Source organism: Trichosurus vulpecula, chromosome 5 (genome assembly GCF_011100635.1).
Source record: "Trichosurus vulpecula isolate mTriVul1 chromosome 5, mTriVul1.pri, whole genome shotgun sequence".
NCBI lineage: Eukaryota > Metazoa > Chordata > Mammalia > Diprotodontia > Phalangeridae > Trichosurus > Trichosurus vulpecula.
The window spans coordinates 267720018-267739220 of record NC_050577.1 but is presented as its reverse complement, the minus strand read 5'-3'; the positions used below and the strand labels follow the sequence as shown (position 1 = coordinate 267739220).

The following is a 19203-nucleotide window of genomic DNA, read 5'->3' as shown; positions in this document are numbered from 1 at the left end:
TTAAATCAGAGACCAGAGTCAAGTAGAAACACTTAAATTCCAACCTGAGCTATCACATTACTTTCCTAACTGTCCAGGTTGTTTGTGCTTCCTTCTGAACTTGCTTCTTGAACAGTTTTAAGAGAGTCCTGTGATTCTTAAATTATCTCTGATTAACCCAATATTCAGAATATGAAGTTTCTGTTGGATAACTTATTTCACCTGCATTAAAATGCTGACCCTATGTCATCTGTCTGCCACTTCCAACTGCTTAAATGCATTTATCTTTCTACATTTCTTTTGATTTTTGCTTTTGCATTTCCAAGTTTCTATTCATCTCTTGTCTTTTCATCAAGAATATCTAAAAATCCTCTAATCCATTAAAATTCTACTTTTTTTCTCATATAAAATTATACTCAATTATTCATGGTGAGAGATTTTTGGTTGTAAGCCTATATCTTTTGCCTTTTGGAATACTATATCCTATAGATGTTCTACCATTTACAGCAGAAGCTGTAAGGTCTTATGTAATCCTGACTATGTTTCCTAGGTAGTTGAAATCCTGGTTGCTTGCAGTATTTTTTCTTTGATGTGGAAGCTCTGGAATTCACTGAAAATTCTGCAACTTATTCCTTTTAAGTTTTCTTTCAAAAAGGTGATTGGCTAATTGTTTCAGTTTTTGCTTTGCCTTCTGACTCTAATAGATCTTGGCAATTTTTATTTGTGAATTCCATAAATGTAGTGAGAGAAAGAGAGAGAGAGAGAGAGAGAGAGAGAGAGGGAAGGAGGGAGGGAGGGAGTTGCAATAAAGATAGACTAGGTTATGGAGCAGTTAATACGAAATTAGAAAATAGGGGAAGTAAATGTTGACTATTTTGCAGGAATTTATTTTTAATTATTTTAAAATATTATTGATGTATTTTGTTTTTATATTACAGAAATTTACATATCATTTCCATTTTGCAGAACGTCTCTTGTAACAAAATAAAACAGTTAAGAAGTGACCTCTTCTGAAAGTTCTTGTAACATTTCACATATGCAACCCCCTCCCTAACCTCTTGGTATTAAAAAAACTAACAGAATCTACTCTCTCTCCCTCCCTCCCCTCATCCAATTAAAGTTGAAATATAAAATTCTTGTAACAAATATGTATAGTCAAGCAAAACAATTTCCATTAAAATACAAGATACACACACATGCATATGTGTGTATATTGATATCTATATCCCATTCTGTACTCTAAATCCATCATTTCTCTGTAATGGATGGCATATTGCAAACAGCCTCTGGAACCATGAATTGCTGTTGTATTGATAACAGTTCTTACCATTTTTATAATGTTATTTTTGTATATATTATTCATTTTACAGTGTTGTTTTTGGATACATTGTTTTCTTGGCTCTGTTCTTACAGTCCACAAGTTTATAAAAGTCCTCAAAATTCTTCCTTTATATAATATTGATATTATAGCATAAATTATTCTTCTGGTTCTGCTAATTTCATTCTGCATCAGTTCATATAAATCTTTTCATTTCTTTTGGAAATTGTTTCTTCATTTATTACAGCACAGTAGTACTCCCTCTAGCCATATGCCACAATATGTTCCTCAAGTGTTGGACTTCTTGGTTTCTGGTTTTTTGTCACCACAGAAAGAACTGATCTAAATACTAATGTATATATAAGAACTTTTCCTCCTTCTATGATTTTCTGGGGGTATAACAATGAATTTCTTCAGCAAACTTTAGGATATAAAATAGATCCACAAAAATTATCAACATTTCCTCTAGGAATTTAGTGAAGAGGAGGAGAGAAATGAAGAGAAGTGGTAATGGAATTAAGGGAAGGCTTTTTTATTCATTAGGATAAAGGAGAACTGAACATATCTGGAGGAAGATGGAAAGGAGCCAATTGAGTATGAGCATCACTGGACTGAAAGAAATGGAAGAGAGTGAAAAATAAAAAAGAAAAAATAATGGACTCTCAGAGTTGGATGACAAGTCAGGGGTAAACTACTCTAATCTCTACCTGAAGCAAAAAATGCTTTCTATAATATCCCTAAATAATGGGCACGTCTTCCCTCCTAAAAAATCTTATAATGGTTTTGGACAGACTTACTTCTTAGGAAGTTTCCCCTGTTGTTGAACTAAAATCTTCTTAAATCTGTTTCTGTCTTGGTCTAATAACTATGGTTAAGCAGAGTAAGGCTAATTCCTCTTCCACATGAACACCTTTCACATATTTGAAAGTTTTTCACTGTCATCTTTTCTATGGATTATACTTTCCCAATCATTTTAAAATATCCTCAAATGACCAAACTTCTAGTCCCCTCCCCATACTGGTTACCCTCCTCTGGACACCATATAGCTTCTCCATTAATACCCCTTCAATCAGTCTAAGGCATTGACAGATATTTAATATTTAGATTACACTCTTCCTCTTTCAAGCTTTTCCATGAGGATTTGAATTCTTCATCTCATCAATGACCCGTAATCTTTTGGACCAAGTCCTTGAAGGCTTGTATCACCTGCTTGTTTCTCAGGGTGTAAATGAAGGGATTCATCAGAGGGCTTACTGAAGTATTGAGCACAGCTACTCCCTTGTTGAAGGATATATCATCCTTTGCTGAAGGCTTGATGTACATGAAGATGCAGCTTCCATAAGAGAGGGAGATGACAATCATGTGGGAGGAACAGGTGGAAAAAGCTTTCTTCCTTTGTTGAACAGAAGGAAATCTGAGAATTGTTCTAATGATGTTTATATAAGAGAGCATCACAAGCACCAGGGTTATTACAAGTGTTAGCACTGCCAAGACAGAGTCAACCAGCTCTATAAGGCCTGTGTCTGAGCAGGAGAGCTTAATAATGGGAGCAGTATCACAGTAATAATGGTTTATGACATTGTTTGAACAGAAGTCTTGGTGTTTTGCCATGATAATTGCTGTTAGAGAAATTAAGAACCCAGCCAACCAAGAGCAGAGGATGAGCAGGACACATACTCTGCTGCTCATGATGGTTGTATAATGTAGGGGTTTGCAGATGGCAATATAGCGATCATAGGACATGGCAGCCAGAAGGTAAAACTCAGTGGCCCCCAGAAATATGGCAAAAAAGTACTGAGTGAAGCATCCCACAAAGCTAATGATTTTGTTTCCTGTTGAGATACTATGTAGGAGCCTGGGAGTAAAAACAGATGTGAAGAGAATTTCTAAGATGGAGAAATTCCGAAGGAAGAAATACATGGGGGTTTGGAGGTGGGAGTCCAGCAGGGTAAGCATGATGATGGTCAGGTTGCCAATGATGCTAAACATGTAAGTGAGAAAGAGAAAGAGGAAAAGCACAATCTGGAATTCAGGAGCATCTGTCAGACCCAGCAGGATGAAGTCAGTGAATGTGGTGAGGTTTTTCATTGTGGACCTTGGCTGGATCTGAAAGTGAAAAGAAGAGCAATCAGGGGTAAGAATGGGAGAGGTGGGAGTCAGGTTGGGAGTGGAATGGAATAAGTTCATAAATGTTCTTTCTATCACATTGGTGTTGGCTTCTTACAAGCTCCGTTACCTTCAGGTCCTGTATAAGATAACTGGTCCTGTAAGTCTGTAACAGGGCTATCACATTTTACTCCTCAAGTAGCAACAATATTCTATTATGTTCATATACTACAGTTCATTCAGCCATTTCCTAGTTGTCTAAGAAGCTTGTTCTGGATTCTATTTATTTTCTCATCCCCTTCTCTTTCGTTAGCTCTCCCTTTAGGATCAGGTACTTTATTTTGGTTGCAATTATTCCTGGCTCACTAACATTCTTTCTCTTAAATTTTCCCTCTCCAGCCCCATTTAATTTTTGTTGAGGAAGTTATATTTCTATATGAAGTTCTTATGTGTATGTGCGTATGTTCAGCTCTCCTTTTTCCCTTTCAGATAAGAGCGAGGTTAATCTAATGCTTACTTCTCCACTCTTTCCTCCATGTTTGCATGTTTTTCTTAGGCATCCCATTAATGAGGAATAGTAGATCTCACACTCTTGTTCCTCCTTTCTATGCTATTATTTTCCCTTTATCCTTCTTTCTCTTTCCCCTCACAACACTCTCAGAATAGAACCAATCTACCTCATGACCTCTGTTTTTCTCATTTATCTCCCTCAATATCCTTCGAATACATTCAACTTCTGAAAGGACACTTATTTTTTCACTACATTATCATATAGCTCCTTCCCATTGTTCAAATGAATTTACCTTTCTAGTCTTCCTTGTTTTCCTTTTGGGTTTAATGTTTCCTATTCAACTTTGATCTTCTCATCAGAAATATTTTAAAGTCCTATTCCATCAAAGGTCAATTTTTCCAAATCAGGAAAAATAAAAACAAGACAACAACCCAAAAACAACCCAACTTTGCAGGTTAAGTTATAATTATTTGTAAGCCTGTATGTTTTGCTTTTTGCAGTAGAATGTTCCAAAGTTGCCTCTCATTTTTATAATAGTTACTGTCACTTGTTTTTTTGTAATCTTGATTATGTTCTCTTGGTACTTTAAGTGCTCCTTTCTGGATGCTTATAGTATCTTTTCTTTGACATGAAAGCTCTGAATTTTTGCTACAACATTCTTGGACTTCTCCTTTTGGACAAGTTTATTTCAGGAGGTGATTGGTGGAGTCTTTCTGATTTTATTTTGACAATTTTTTTTTCTGACAGAGCTGGCCATTTTCTATTATGGTTATTTGAAACATTGTGTCCAGGCTTTATTTTTTTATGGATTATGGTTTTCAGGGAGTTTAGGGATTTTAAAATGATCTTTCCTTGGCCTGTTTCCTTGGTCAGTGTTTTTTGAGATTATGTATTTTACTTTTTCTGCTAAATTTTCAATATATTTGATTTTATTCTAATATTTCTGGCTGTTTCTTGGAATCATTGATTTCTTTTTTCTCATTTTCATGGAGTTCATGTCTTTAGGTAAGGTTTATCATTGCCTTGTCTAAAATAAGTATTCCTTTCCTATATTTTCTAAAAGGCATTTTTAACAAAAAGACTTTTAGAGCTTTTATTTCTTTCCTTTTTAATATCTTGCTTCATTTCTTCTAGTCCTTGTGAAAAATCCATTTTTCCTTTGAGTCTCTTTTTTTGGTTGTTATGGAGTTAGAGTTGCAAGAATTTTTGATCCTGGTGCTGCATTTTAAAAAAATTACTCATCTTTTGATTTTAGTTCCTGATTTGAGACTTTGTGCCATCATCAAATTCTATTCCCTGCTATATGTTTGGGTGGTATGATTGTATCTTCTTGGGCAGGGCACCCTGGGTGTCCTAGGTTCCTGAGCTAACTTTCACCTCCTGATTATGTTCTGCTATCTCTTTGAGGTTCAAAGTGCTGAATCTTCAGGGGCCTTTCAGGAGAGTGCTTGGCACTTAGGAACTGTAGGCCTAGACTGTCCTTATCTGAGAGGTATAGCCCAATGCTGGTCCTCTTGCTGTGGCTTTCTCATTACCCTAGGGATTTCTGAGTACTCTGCAGCTAAGGAGAGCCCTCTGTTTTCTGTCTTAAACAAAAGAACCTAATAGGCTACAAGTTTCCCTGACCAGTTCTGGTTGTACTGAGAGGATTTGGCACTGGGTTTGCTGGAAGGATCCTCTTTCCTATTGTTTTGACCTCTTGTGCAATTTTGGAAGGAAGAGGTCATGTTTCTCATTGTATTTTCTCATCATTATTTAGTCTAATGTAAACTTCAGAAATTTTCTGCTGTAGATATGTGGGAATCTTGGGCTATCTGCTTCCCACTCAGGCAGCTATTTTGGCCAGAAATCTATTTACAGTTATCCCTTCCACATCACAACTTTCCCCATCATGGTTTCAGTATATCATAGGTCAGCATAAGAAATTAAATGGCAATTTTGGGGGAGTTCTGTGGAAGCCACAGATGACACACGAAGGCCAGCAGATGACACAGAAAAAGTTTAGAAATTCAGAAATACATAAATGTATGTATAGTATTGTATAAAATCAACATATCTTATATATTTTAATGCCATAAATATACACAATTTCTTTTTTAAAATTAATATAAGTAAAAAGTTAAAGTTTGCCAAAAAACACTAAAGGCCACGGATGACAAACAAAAAAGCTGTTTCTTGGTTTACCTGTTGAATTCAGTTTGCAGAGAACTTCAGAGTTCAGAGGAGTCTCAGAAGATATCTATTCATTCCAACTTGGGCTTAACTGAGGATCCAATAAGAAAACTCTCTGAGATAATGGTCATCTGTTCTCCGTTTGAAAGCTTCTAATGAGGTGGAAATTAATACCTCCTAAAATAGCCCATTCCTATTTGTTTATTTATTTTTGCATGACCAATGGTTAGGACATTCTTCCTCATAAATTTTTACTACACTTTTGCTTTCACTGGTGTAGGGAAATGTCATTGAGGAATTTTCTCTGCCAATGCAAATCAATATCTTCTCTACAATTTATGCCCTTAGAGAGGCTACATGTATTAATGGTTAGAGATTTGGCTTCTGAGTCATGGAGATCTGGGTTCCAATCTACCCCCCTTATACATAAAGGCTGTGTGAGGCTCTCAGTGACTCAGACAACTCTCTCCTCATATTAAAAACAACCTACCTGAGTCAGCCCTTTGATATGGTTATACCACTTAATGGGAAGAGACCTTTCAGAGGGACCACAAGGAGACTCATGGGAATGATTTTTATTCTTAGTTTTAGTCTCTTCAGTGATATCTAGAGAAGAATGTAAAACCTCTGGATCCCCCTACTTGCCCTGTTCCTCCAGCTCTCTCAACCCTATCCCATCTGTAGCTGTTCTCCTGGTTTCCTAGTTCATCTGAATTTTTATTCTTCAGATATAAATATTCCTTCCAGAGTTTGGGAAGAGACACCCATCCTATGGACATAATACCATTTCCTAGCAGAAAAATGGGGTTTCAGGAAAGGGGTCCCAGGAGCTAGGGTCCCTTTGGCTTCTTTGTCTTGTCCTATTCTTGAAGTATCTGCAAGATAAAGGAAGTATCAGACAGCCTCTCTTATTGCTTGACAGCTCTTGTTAGAAGACAATGTTATCTAGGTTGTTTTTTTTGCTTTCCTTTAAATGAATGCTACAGAAATTGGTTAGACACTTAAGCTCTAAGGGAGTAATCAATGTCTCCTATTTGCTGCATACTCCAGTATCAACATGACCCAAAAGACCAATTCCCAATACAGCCATTTCTTCCTAGAATTTGCATCCATACATATTTTTCTGTTCTAAAGACTCAGGAAGAAGCCACATTTATTTTGAACCTCATAAAAAGTCTGGTTACCTTCACCTGAAGAACACAGACTTACCGAGATTTAGTAAAAGGATTATAGATATAGCCTCACCTAGTCTTATGCTTGCCTTGTGGACATTTCCACCATTTCTCTTCCTGGCATTGATACAAAATCAAACTGAGAGGCAGTCCTACTTGAGTGAATAAATAGATACGCTTGGAAAGAAAGGGGACTTCGAACTGAACTTTGTGTTCTAGAAGGAATGATGCTGGCGACCTGGGCAAGCTGTTTGTCACCTCTTGGCAGGTTCTACACTAACCAGTATGACTCAGATTTTAACAGTTCTATTTAGGATAGGCCCTGGGGAATCAATTGAGTGAAAAAGAAAAGATGCCTTGGGGAGCCTGTTTTGAAGATACCAATGAACTTCATTCTTTAATGACTTTGGAAGCAAAGTCATAGATAGATAGATAGTTAAGAGAAAGTGGTCCTAAGAGACAGGAAGGAAGGATGGTGTCAGAGGAACATCAGTTGAAGCTCTAGAATTTGGTTAAGAGAAGTAAAGACGAAGTTCAGGATCCTGCTGCCTACTGAGCTGCTGCTATCCTGAACACTGCCGCAAAAATCTGCCATCTAAATCAGGAGCTAACTTATACTTGGACAAAGACTATCTACAGGAAATATTTCCTATATTCCTTGGAAACTAGGGGAATAATGGAATACACTAATATTGTATCCTAAGATTTAGAATCAGAATGGGACAAAATGGCTTTTCCAGCAAACCCTTTAACTTTATGGGTGAGTAAAAGTAAGGCCAAGAGGCTAAGTGTCTCACTCATGCCTATATGGGGACCTTCTACATGAACTGATGCAGAATTAAGTAAGCACAGTCAAGAACACAACATACATGGTGACTATAATGATGTAAATGGAAAAATATCCATACATACACAAAAAATAAAAAATGAATGTTGCAAAATTATAAAGAATAGGCATGAATTGAAAGAAATTTGAGTGAGGAGATACTCTTCATCCTCCCCTTTGCAGATGTGAGACAAGTATTGCATATTGCAAATAATTTCAGAGTTTTTTGATATATAGGTGTTTATGCTAATTTTTCCTCTTCTTTTTCTATTTATGTCTTTAATAATACTATTTGTTTCATGGGATGGCTCTTTGGGAAGTGGTGGGTGGTGATGTAAAAAACCCTTCAACTATGTCAATATAAAATCTTTAAAAAGAACAAGTTCTTGGACCCCAGGTTAATAACTCCTCTTGTGCTCTATTGAAAAGAACTAAGAACAATGGATAAAATTTGTGAAAAGGCTGATTCAGGCTAAATATAAGAAGAGCCTTTCTATTGGTTGCTAGAATGGAGCTGAAGTGCCTCAAGAGGTCGTGTATACCTTCTCATGGAAGATTCTCTCATGGAATATTCCCTAGATGATTGCTTGTTAGACATGTTGTAAAAGTCATTCTTGTTTATATTGAAGGTATACCAAATAGCTTTTGAACTTCCTTGCAACTTTGTGAGATTCTTTGATTCTAACATTTTATATGTGACACTTCAATCTGATTTTTTCTTACCTATTTCTTATTTCCGTTCCTTTGTCATGGCTATGAGGATCACTAATCTCCTTTGATCCCTCCATTTTTGTAGATATTTCTTTCTATCTCTCTGTCTGTGTCTCCTTTTCATTGCCTTCCCATTATGGGGTGGGGAGGGATATGAATATAAATACATGTATATGTATATATAGAGTATTCTTAAAGTTTTAGTATGGCTTTATTCTATTAAAGCTTAAAAATACACTAATACTTTTGAGAAACTTTATATATACATAGAAATGTGCACATATAATTTCTGATTCTCTATGTCATTCCTTCTGATGAAATAGAAACAAGGTGGACCTTCTTCAAGACAGAATATGAGGAAAGTATTGGAGAGTATATAGTAATCCTTCCCCTTTCTCTAATTTTCTTCCCAAGAGCATTCTAACAGAGGCCTGCATGGTACTATTTCCCGTTATGTTTAGAAGGATTTTGGAAGCTGCATTAGCACTACAGATCATTCCTTATGCATAGATAGAGTCAAATAACTGATAAATAATGATCATTGGTGACTGCTCCTTAGTTTGTCAGATGATTTCAGGATCTCTGAGGTATTTCAGAGAATCACAGAATTTCAGAACTGGGAGGAAACTTGAGAACTATCTAATCCAGGGGTGGGGAACCTGAGGCCTTGAGGCCACATGTGACCTTCTATATCCTTAAGTGTGGTCTTTTGACTGAATCCAAACTTTACAGAATAAAAGGAAAAACAAAAAAATTTGTCCTGTGAAATTTGTATTCAGTCAAAAGGCTGCACTTAAGGATCTAGAAGGCCACATTTGGCCTCAAGGCCCCAGGTTCTCCACCCCTGATCTAGTCCAACTAGTACTTGGCCAAGGATCTCCTGGACAAAATCATTTGAAAATCTGCTTTAAGTGAAAACCCACCAACCTCCTGAGGCTTCCCAGTAACTAGATATTAGTAATATCTAGTATATCTAGTAATATCTAATATCTTCCCAATAACTAGTAATTAGATAACTTTAGTTATCACCAAGTCTCTTTTTTATATTGACCTGAAACTTGACTATGTGATTCCCACCTTAGCTCCAAGTTATGTCAAAATCCCAATGGATTTTCTGCTCCACAGACTCAGAGGACAAGGGATCTTGGTATACAGGTGATATAGTCACATACCTGAAAGTCCAGATAGGAGATTTCAATCCTAAGTGTTCTGGGGGTTGAACATGAATCAGAGATGAGAGTGCATATGTTGGTGATAAAGTAATATTACATGCAACATGCTTTCTCTGAACTCCTGACCAAATCCTACTGCTCTTATTCCCATAAAAACACACCGTTATACAAGTTTTGCAGTAAAGGAACTGAGATCAGCTAACCTTTACCCGTGGCAGTCTTGTGAACATTTTTCACATCTGTTTCCTTTCTTAATGTAATTTCAAACTGAATAAAAGACCGTGGGAGAGCAGGCCTTATGTAAGTGGGCAGGTAGATTTAGTCAGAAGGGAAGAAATGGGACTAAGGTCAGAGTGTGTTTCAAAAGAAATGATGCTGGTGACCTCTATAGGCCTCATAGGGTCTCCCTGGCAGGTTCTACACTAATAAGAATCTCACAGGTTTTACCTGTTCTGTTTGGTATAGCACTGGGAGTTCATCATTGTCCCAAGCTTCAGGGATTTTGTGCAACTCTTTTCAGAGATAATTCTTGGGACTTTTAAATTTATTTCTTCCAAGGTGTTATGATCTAAGGAGAGGTGTTTACTCTTCTCCTGGCTCATGCTGTGTGAGTGACCACAAGCATTCTTCTCTGCCCTGGAACTGTGAGGAGGGTCCCCCTTCCATTGTGGCCAGAAGCATTGCTATTCTAGTGCTCCTTCTTGCCCTGTGATTGCCACCCAGGCATGTGATCAGGATCCAAGTTTAGGCAAAGCAACAGAGTCCTGACTCAGTGCTAGCTGTAATCTCCTTCTTACCAGTTGTTGGATCCCATTACTCTCTGTGGGCTGAGAGCTCTGGAAGAAGCTGCTTCTACTGCTACTGTGGCTGCTGATTCAGTCACTCCAAAGGCCTGCTCCTGGTTTGCTGGGGCTGTGCTAGTGTGGCCTGCACTGGACTGCACTCCACTCTCACCCAGGTGCAACAGACCTTTCCTACTGGCCTTAGAAGGCCAGTTTTTGGCCTTCTAAGTTGTTTTTGGCTTCTGTGGGCTGAGATGTCTGGAAACTGCCACTGCTGCCAATGATTCTGTTACCCTGCGGCCTGCTCCAAGTTTGCAAGCTCTGCACTTTCATGGCCTTTGCTAGACTACACTCCTCTCTCACCCTGGTGCAACAGACCTTTCCTGCCAATTTTCCAAGTTGCCTTGGGCTAGGAATTTGTTTCACACTCTTTTTGTGGGTTCTACTGCTTTAGAATTTGTTTAGAGTCATTATTTAAAGGTATTTGGAGGGGTTTGGGGGAGAGCTCAGGTGAGTCTCTGCCTTTACTCCACCATCTTGGCTTTGCTTCTCCAAGTTGGTTTTCTTTCCAGAAAGTTAAGAGACCAAGCTATTGCAGGATCAGTACTGAAGGGCAGAGATTTTCACTGTAGCAGCAGTTGTTAAATCTCTCTCTATAGAAAGATAGATGGAGAAAGCTAGAAAGTCTTGAGGACATGGAGTAGCCAAGATGGTGAAAGGGGCATATGGAGACTAAGCCTTGTCTCTGTTAGTGGTTACAGTCTTGTTCTTTCTTGGATTTGCTACTTATGTCATCAAGAGAAGAAAAGTGAGGAAAGGTCTTTGTCTACTTAGAAAAGCCTCTGTGTTGATAATCAACTCTCTCCCTGTTTCTCCCTTTTCAAAAGGAAGAATGCTTCCATATGGTCCATGTTAATTGCCACTAAGGCTTTCTTTAATCTTTAAATTTGCTTATTAATTGTTTATATTTTAACATGGGTTCTAGAAAAAGCTAAGATTTTTTAATGGTATCTTGAATTATTATGTATTTGCTATAGAAGGAAGGGATTAACTGGTGTGTGTGTGTGTGTGTGTGTGTGTGTGTGTGTGTGTGTGTCTGTGCCTGTGCCTGTGTCTGTAAAAGGAACCCTAGGAATAATTAGCTTCACTGAACTCAACAAGCTGGGGGACCAACCTCCATGCTTCTTGATTGACAAATTGCCTGGCAATACAGGATATTTTGTTATAACAATAATAATAATTATTAGTTATAAGAATAATATTAATAATCTGCATTTATAAGCTTTTTAACTTTTCAAAGAAAGGAAACTATATGGGATTTGGGTCTTTTTTCTAGACTAAACCCCATGGGAGATTAGTAACTCTATTATTAATAGTTGTATAATGGATCCTTGGGTTTTCTTTATCACCATGTGAGGGGACTGATAGAGAGAGGTAGGGGCCTCCTGAACAGTGTTCTAGTGGGTACAGATAGACATGGTTAGGGAAATTCAACTCCATTCAGTCACCTGAAATGGAGGAGGGGAATGCCCTTCGTCCAAACTGCCTTTCACAGTAACATCTTCTGGGTAATGCCAAGTTAAAATCAGAGTGAGGTATTGCTTTCAGATAGTACTTTGAATGTTTTGGATCTCTAGTACGTTAGGTCAAAGTTTCAAATATAAAGAGAAATGGGCAGGCTGTATGGACTGCATAGAACCAGACATAGAACCAGGATAAAAATGGTGGTAATCTGTCCCAGCCGTTTCCTAAGCCTGGAATCTAGTCTTCCACATTAGGTTTCCATTTCATCTTCTCTGCCTGTTGAAATTCTGGCTGAAATTCAGTGTCTACTTCAGATGGTATCTTCTCCCTGAAACCTTCCATAATCCCTACACATGTGAAAACAAGCTCATCTACAGAAAAGCACTTTGTGCTTCTAAAAACTTGCTCTTTCTAATTTGCAATACTATAACTTATACCCCTGAATTTTCTACTCAGCTGGATTTTAAGTACCTGAAGTACAATGAAAATGAGTTGTTTGCCCTGATACCACCCAGAACATGTAGAATGGTACTTTGCGTATGTCATGTACACATATCTAGTTCACCTTTTAGTCCAGCTGAATGGGTCAGTGGGAGAAAAGAACAAGAATATGTTCTAATCAGGGATGTTAAGCAACAATCAAAGCCAAAGACATTCAGATGCTCACTACAGCATAAGTATAACCCAAGGCCTGGGACTGATGCTTTGGATTTACATGGACCAAGTACCATATAGAAAGTGTCTTAATAATGTTGCTCTCTCCCAAGGTTTGTTGAGTTCAGAATAAAAAATAAATAAAAACAAAACCATTTGGAGCTGTGCCTAAAGATCACAAAATTGCATGTATCCTTTCACCCAGAGAAACCAGTACTAGGCACATACCGCAAAGAGGTCAAAGTTGAAGGGAAAGGACACATATGTACCATAATATGTAGAGCAGTACTTTCTATTGCTGCAAAAAGCTAGAAGTAAAGTGGGTCCATCAATTGGTCATTGGCTCTATAGACTGTGGTATCATATGGACCATGAAATGGAATAGAAAGTTATTATACCATAAGAAATGAATACTTCCTGAATGCTAGTCTAGCCTTCTCTCCTGCTGTGGTGTGGGCTTGGGTTACCTGGGCTCTGTGTTTGCATGGGCTTCTTGGGCACTGATGTAACTTTGTTTGCTGTTGTGGCTTGGGTGTGGGCTGATTCCATGCTGTGCTATCCACCTACCAGCATATTTACCCTCAGAGCCTCCATAGGTTTCTGATAGTTTTCTTGTGAAGTCCTAAACTGTATGGAGGCACTTGTACCAGTTTTCCTTTGTTGTTCTTTGTTGTGCAATTTTAGAACTTCTCTAGCAGCCTTCTTCCATTTTAGCTGAGAGTTGACAAAGTGTGTGGGTGGTAACATTGGTACTTACATAGGGTTGTAGGATGAAGTACATGAGCAGACTAGGTCTTTGAATGGTTATCTTTTTTCAAAAGAATCAGAGTAGGTAATAAGAGTTGGGCCTAGTAGCATTATATATTGACAAGGTATACCCATGTGAGGTTATCTATGATCATAATGAGAGATTATTTGGATAAAGTTCAATGGAAGGAAAAATAGAATGGATTTTTGTTGTTGGAATATACTACAGACCACGTGAACATAAAGAGGCATTGCATTAGGAGTTTGGGCAAAAGATCACATGCTTGGCAGACAGTCATGAAATAAGTGACCTCCCCTTGCCCTTCCCCCTCCTTCTCCCTAGAATTCTCATTCCTCATTCCTAAATTTTCTTGCCTGGAAGCCTGATCTTTCATATTGAGAGGAAGTCTGATATAGTGGAAAAAATAACAACAAGAATTTATTTAGCATTTGTTATGTGCCAGGAATGCTGCTAATATGCTGTGAATAAAAGTACAAGCCAAAAGAAAAAACAGTCCCTCCTCTCCCGGAGCTTATATCCCATAAGGAAGCTGAGAATGGGAGAGAGGAATGGAGGTAGCCAGTGTCAGAGCATGCTATGAAACAGAAAGGTCAAAGACAGGTACATACAGCCTGAAACACTCTCAAGTCTGGCTCAAATGGTAGTGAAATGTAATTGAGAAATATTTAACAAATAAATTAAACACAATACAACAGATAATGTTAATATATGGTTTTCTAGAAGATACTTTTATGTATCTTTCTATTTGAGTTTGATACCACTGGTGGAGAAATTCCAGAGAGTCAGGAGTGCAGATTGGAGAGGAATGAAGGCATGGTTGGCCTAGGCATCCTCTTTAAAATGGAGGTTCTGGAATGTACCAACTCATCAAAGGGTCCTCCCAGGGACAGAGGGGACTTCTGATGTGAAAGTAATTCAGGGGTGGAATGAACTTCCAGGGCAAAAAGTTTTCTTTGGCTCAGTAGAGAAAGTCCTCTTTAGAATTAGGAGTACACTAGAATAACTCCTGAATTTGGATTTATTCAAATGATTTAAAATCTTTGAGCCCCAGTTTCATCATCTGTAAAATTGGGAAAATACTTTAAAATTCTATGCCTCATAGGAATATTGTGAGGAAAATACTTTAAAAGGTAGTATATACATATGACTTGCTATTATTAACATACACCCATTTTGGATTATTCCCTTATTTGAGGATTGTTCCCCCATTGTGATGACAACTATCTTCTAACTGTGTGGTATAGTGGTTAGAACACTGGACCTGGAGTCAGGAAGATTTGAGTTCAAATCCAGCCCTTGACACTTACTAGCTGTATGACTCTAGACTTGTCATTTAACTCGTATTTGCTTTAGTGCCTTATCTGTAAAATGGGGACACTCTTGAGAAGGAAATAGCAAACCACTCCAGAATCTCTACCAAGAAATCCCCTGGGAGAAGTCCATAGGATTATGAAGAGTTGGAAAAGACTGAAAGGCTGAACCACATTCTTGTCTTTAGTTACAAATTATTGCCCAATAAAGTTGGATAAATTTATAGTTTATATGATTCTAACATTTATGATTTCTAGCTTTTCATCACCCTCCCAACCTTTTGGGTATAGGGTAAGACCAGAGTTGTAATAATTTTTATCATTTATTATAGATTTAGCAGTAAATTTTCTGGACCTTTTGCATTTCTTTCTCCCCAAATAGGATACATACTAAGAATTTCAGAATTTGATTTCTTTCTTGGTCTCTACAGACTTGGTAAAGGAATCTTCAGTTATGCCATGAAAGCAATGAGCCTAAATAGATATCTAATAAAGAACAGACTTTCACCCCACAGACAGTGCAAAACCCAATGGGCTTACCCCTGAGCCCTTCAACAAGCAAGATACCTCTCCTTTCTCTGGGTATTTCCACTCCCCAGGGAAGGGAAATGACCTTGAGGTGTATACAGATTCCTCATCCTCCAGAGGCCTCATTATGATGAGTTAAAGACCAGTTTATCTGCTTTGGTTTTCTGTATCAATTACTCTCACATTTCTCTTAGGACTCCATAGTATATAATACATATTTTACTAATCAACTGTGTACCAGTTGTACCATTGTGCTAGTCTTGGGACTGAAGATGTTCTGGTTTTGGTCTATGTGCTTCATCTTTTTCAATCACCAGTTGCTTAACACTCCTTATACTTTGTTAAGTTAAGAAGCCCTAACTTCAAATGCTTAGAGTTTTACTTAGAGTTTTTACTAACTATGTGACTCTGATGTGGAAGCATATAAAGCCGCATTCTCTATTTTCTGTCCCTACCCCAAGACTCTATATCCACTTTTAGAAATATTAAGAAACATTTTACAAGCATCCTTGTCTGAAGCCTTTGGAATAATAAGAAATAGAAAACCAGCTCAGTCTTTCTATAAATATAAATTCCCAAATGAGATGTTCTTCCTCTTTCCCTGATTAACCCAGGGAGAGCTCCCTGATGAATTAATTGGGATGGTGGCTGGACAAAGGCAAAGGAAAGGGACCCTTCATTGATCAACCTTGCCTGGACTAGGGCTACAGTTCATTTCAGAGTAGCAGTCTCTTTTTCCATGACTTGAATGGAGTGGTCATAGAAGGACTGAGGGGTTTTTCAGGGAAATGGTTTTCTAAGATTGAGTGACTTTTTTCTGGATAGATTAACTAAAATATTAACTTTTACCTTACACTGAGTTATATAATTATGTTTTATCATACAGTAAAATTTCATTCTTTTCAAGAATGCTGTAAATATTACTTCAAAATGACTTGCATTAGAGAGAGATTTTTCAAGGCATGAGAATACTCTGTTTGGGCATGCCTCTTTCTAAGAAGACCAATACCTGGCTTTAAATAATGACAAACTAATACATTTTGGGGGGCATGCCTCTGTGCAAAAGGTGGGGTAAAATATTATTTCATCTTCCACCTTGGGCAAATCACTTAATTTTCATCAGTCTCAGTTTGCTAGTTGGTAAAATAAGGCCAATAGTAATACCTAATTCACAAGGTGGTTGTGAGGATCAAATGAGATGATTTATGGAAAGCACTTTGCAAAACTTAAAATACTGCCTAAAAGTTTATTATCATTATTCCTCATTTGAACAGAATTTGCCATTGTTTTTGCCCATAGTCAGCTCCCATATAGTTTTCCATCTTGGCCTAGGCCAGAGTCCAACCATTCTATGATCTCATTTATTCCTGACCCCTTTTGCCAGACAGTACCTTCAGTATTTTCTCCCTTTGACCAGTTCCACTTAAATACATTTTACTGAATGTTTATTGTGCACAAATGACTTAGCTGAATGTTCTAGAGCATCATGCACATGGATAATAAATAAACCTGGCCCTCAAGAGCTTCTAATTCTGTTATAGAGGGAGGGAAAGTATACACATAATTATAGTGCAAATTGGAACAAAAATACATAACTGCATAGGAGAACTATAATAAAGGCATTTTAGGATCTCTGAGAAGAAGCTGATACTTCAATCTGGTAGAGACAGGGAAGTGATGACAAAAATCAGTTACGATATCATGAGAGGAAATGGATCAGGAGGTTGATTAATCAGTCAGCAAAGATAAGGAAAGTAGACATGTAAAAGGGGCAACTTTGGATCAATGATAGTGGAAAGGAAATTGAAGCATAAAGGAGGGAATCTGGACAAGAAACATTGCAAACTGGTATGGGCACTGGCAATAAGAAAAATTTACTTTAATACAAAGTAATCTGGCTCTGTGACTTTTTTTGAAAAAATTGCCTAGCTCTCACATGTTTTAATTTTTAAATTTCAAACATATTTTATTTATTGCCCAAATACATGTTAAAACAATTTTGACATTTTTTAAAGAAAGTTTTGAATTCCAAGTTCTATTCCTCCCTTGTTCCCTCTCCCCTCATCTTTCCCTGAGCTGGTAAGCAAAGCATCCCTGATAAAGGCATCATGACTCTTAAAGCATTTTCTAACTTGCAAGGTTCTGGATTCTGGGCCTTTGTCAATTGGGGCTTTCCTATTGCTATGGTATGCCAAGGCAGAAATTATTCTGAGAGGGTGGGTGCACCTGAATCCGCAGGTAGAGGGAGAACCTTCCCTGGGGAGAGAAGTGAGTAAGGTTCCAGAAAGCAGGGCAGATATTGACAAAAGAAAAGCAAAAAAGAATTCTCTCTCACTGTCTCTCTGTCTCGGCCTCTGTTCTCTCTCCCTCCCCTTCCCTCTCTCCTTCGTTTCATCTCTCCATCCTTTTCTTCCAGAATGGGAAAATAGGCTAGAAAGTTAAACTAACAAGTCTATAGGAAGGAAGAGCAAAGAATTTCAAAATCTTGGAAAGCTTTTCCCTTTGGCATCTCGATTTGGCCTCTTACTGCTTGGAGAGAAACACAATCCTTTTAACCAAATCCTTAAGGGCTTATTTGACTTGCTTATTCCTCAGAGTATATATAAATGGGTTCAGCACTGGAGTGACAGATGTTGCCAGTACTGATACCACCTTGTTCAAAGCTACTCCTTCATTTGCAGAAAGCTTCATATACATGAAGATGCAGCTGCCATAAGTGATGGAGACTACAATCATGTGGAAGGAACAGGTAGAAAAGGCCTTTTGTCTTTGCTGGGCAGAAGGGAATCTGAGAACTGTCTTTATAATGTAGGCATAGGACAAAACCACCAAGAGTAAGGCGATGATGAGTGTCAATATAGCAAAAATTAAAACCATCCTTTCCATGAACTCTGTGTCTGAGCACACAATCTTCAGCAGGGGAAATGCATCACAGCCCAAATGATCAATGACATTGGAGTCACAAAATTCCATCTGGAGGCCCAGGCTAGGTGGGGGGAGGATGATCATCAGCCCAGATAGCCAGGAACCAAGCAGGAGCTGTTTACAGACTCTGCTGTTCATGATAGTTGTGTACTGCAGAGGTTTGCAAATGGCCACATAGCGGTCATAGGACATGGTGGCCAGAAGGAAGAACTCTGCTGCCCCCAAAATGATGACAAAGAATATTTGGGTGAAGCAAGCATCACGGGAAATGGTATTGTCCCCAGTTGACATGCTGTAGAGGTACCTGGGAATACAGGTAGTAGTAAATGAGACTTCTAAGAAGGAGAAGTTTCTGAGAAAAAAATACATGGGTGTTTTCAGATGTGGATTCACCAAAGTGAGGATGACGATGGTCAGGTTCCCAATTATACTCAACATGTAGTTGAGAAATAAAAAGATAAAAAGCAAAACCTGTAGCTGTGGATCATCTGTCAGTCCCTGCAGGATGAATAATGTAATTCCTGTATGATTTCTCATTCTCTCCTTTTGAATTTTGATGGACCTGCACATAGAATAGAGTGGGAGAGATTCAGCCTGAAGATGAGGATGGAGACAAAATAATAGTCATAGGAGTTAGGAAGACAGAGAAGCAAGCAGCTCACATAAGGTTTGTCTTAAATATCGTAACCTTTTTTTCTAGGTTCTCTCAGGATTGTGTGTCTCCATATATCTTTAGAATTAACA

At 38.0% G+C, this 19203-nt stretch overlaps 2 protein-coding genes across 2 annotated transcripts; both read right to left on the bottom strand.

Annotated features, from left to right (window-relative positions):
* Nucleotides 1–2455: 2455 nt before the first annotated feature.
* LOC118851904 (olfactory receptor 6C4-like) lies at nt 2456–3385 on the bottom strand. The gene has a single exon (XM_036761481.1). The coding sequence runs from the start codon at nt 3383–3385 to the stop codon at nt 2456–2458; it is 930 nt and encodes a 309-aa protein (XP_036617376.1).
* Nucleotides 3386–18105: 14720 nt separating this feature from the next.
* LOC118851664 (olfactory receptor 6C2-like) lies at nt 18106–18996 on the bottom strand. Its single transcript, XM_036761178.1, has one exon. It carries the CDS (start codon nt 18994–18996, stop codon nt 18106–18108), a length of 891 nt encoding a protein of 296 aa, XP_036617073.1.
* Between the last annotated feature and the right edge of the window lie 207 nt (nt 18997–19203).

Bases quoted from the DNA above. Each gene is read 5' to 3' on its own strand.
- LOC118851904 (XM_036761481.1), bottom strand. From the start codon at position 3,385: ATGAAAAACCTCACCACATTCACTGACTTCATCCTGCTGGGTCTGACA.
- LOC118851664 (XM_036761178.1), bottom strand. From the start codon at position 18,996: ATGAGAAATCATACAGGAATTACATTATTCATCCTGCAGGGACTGACA.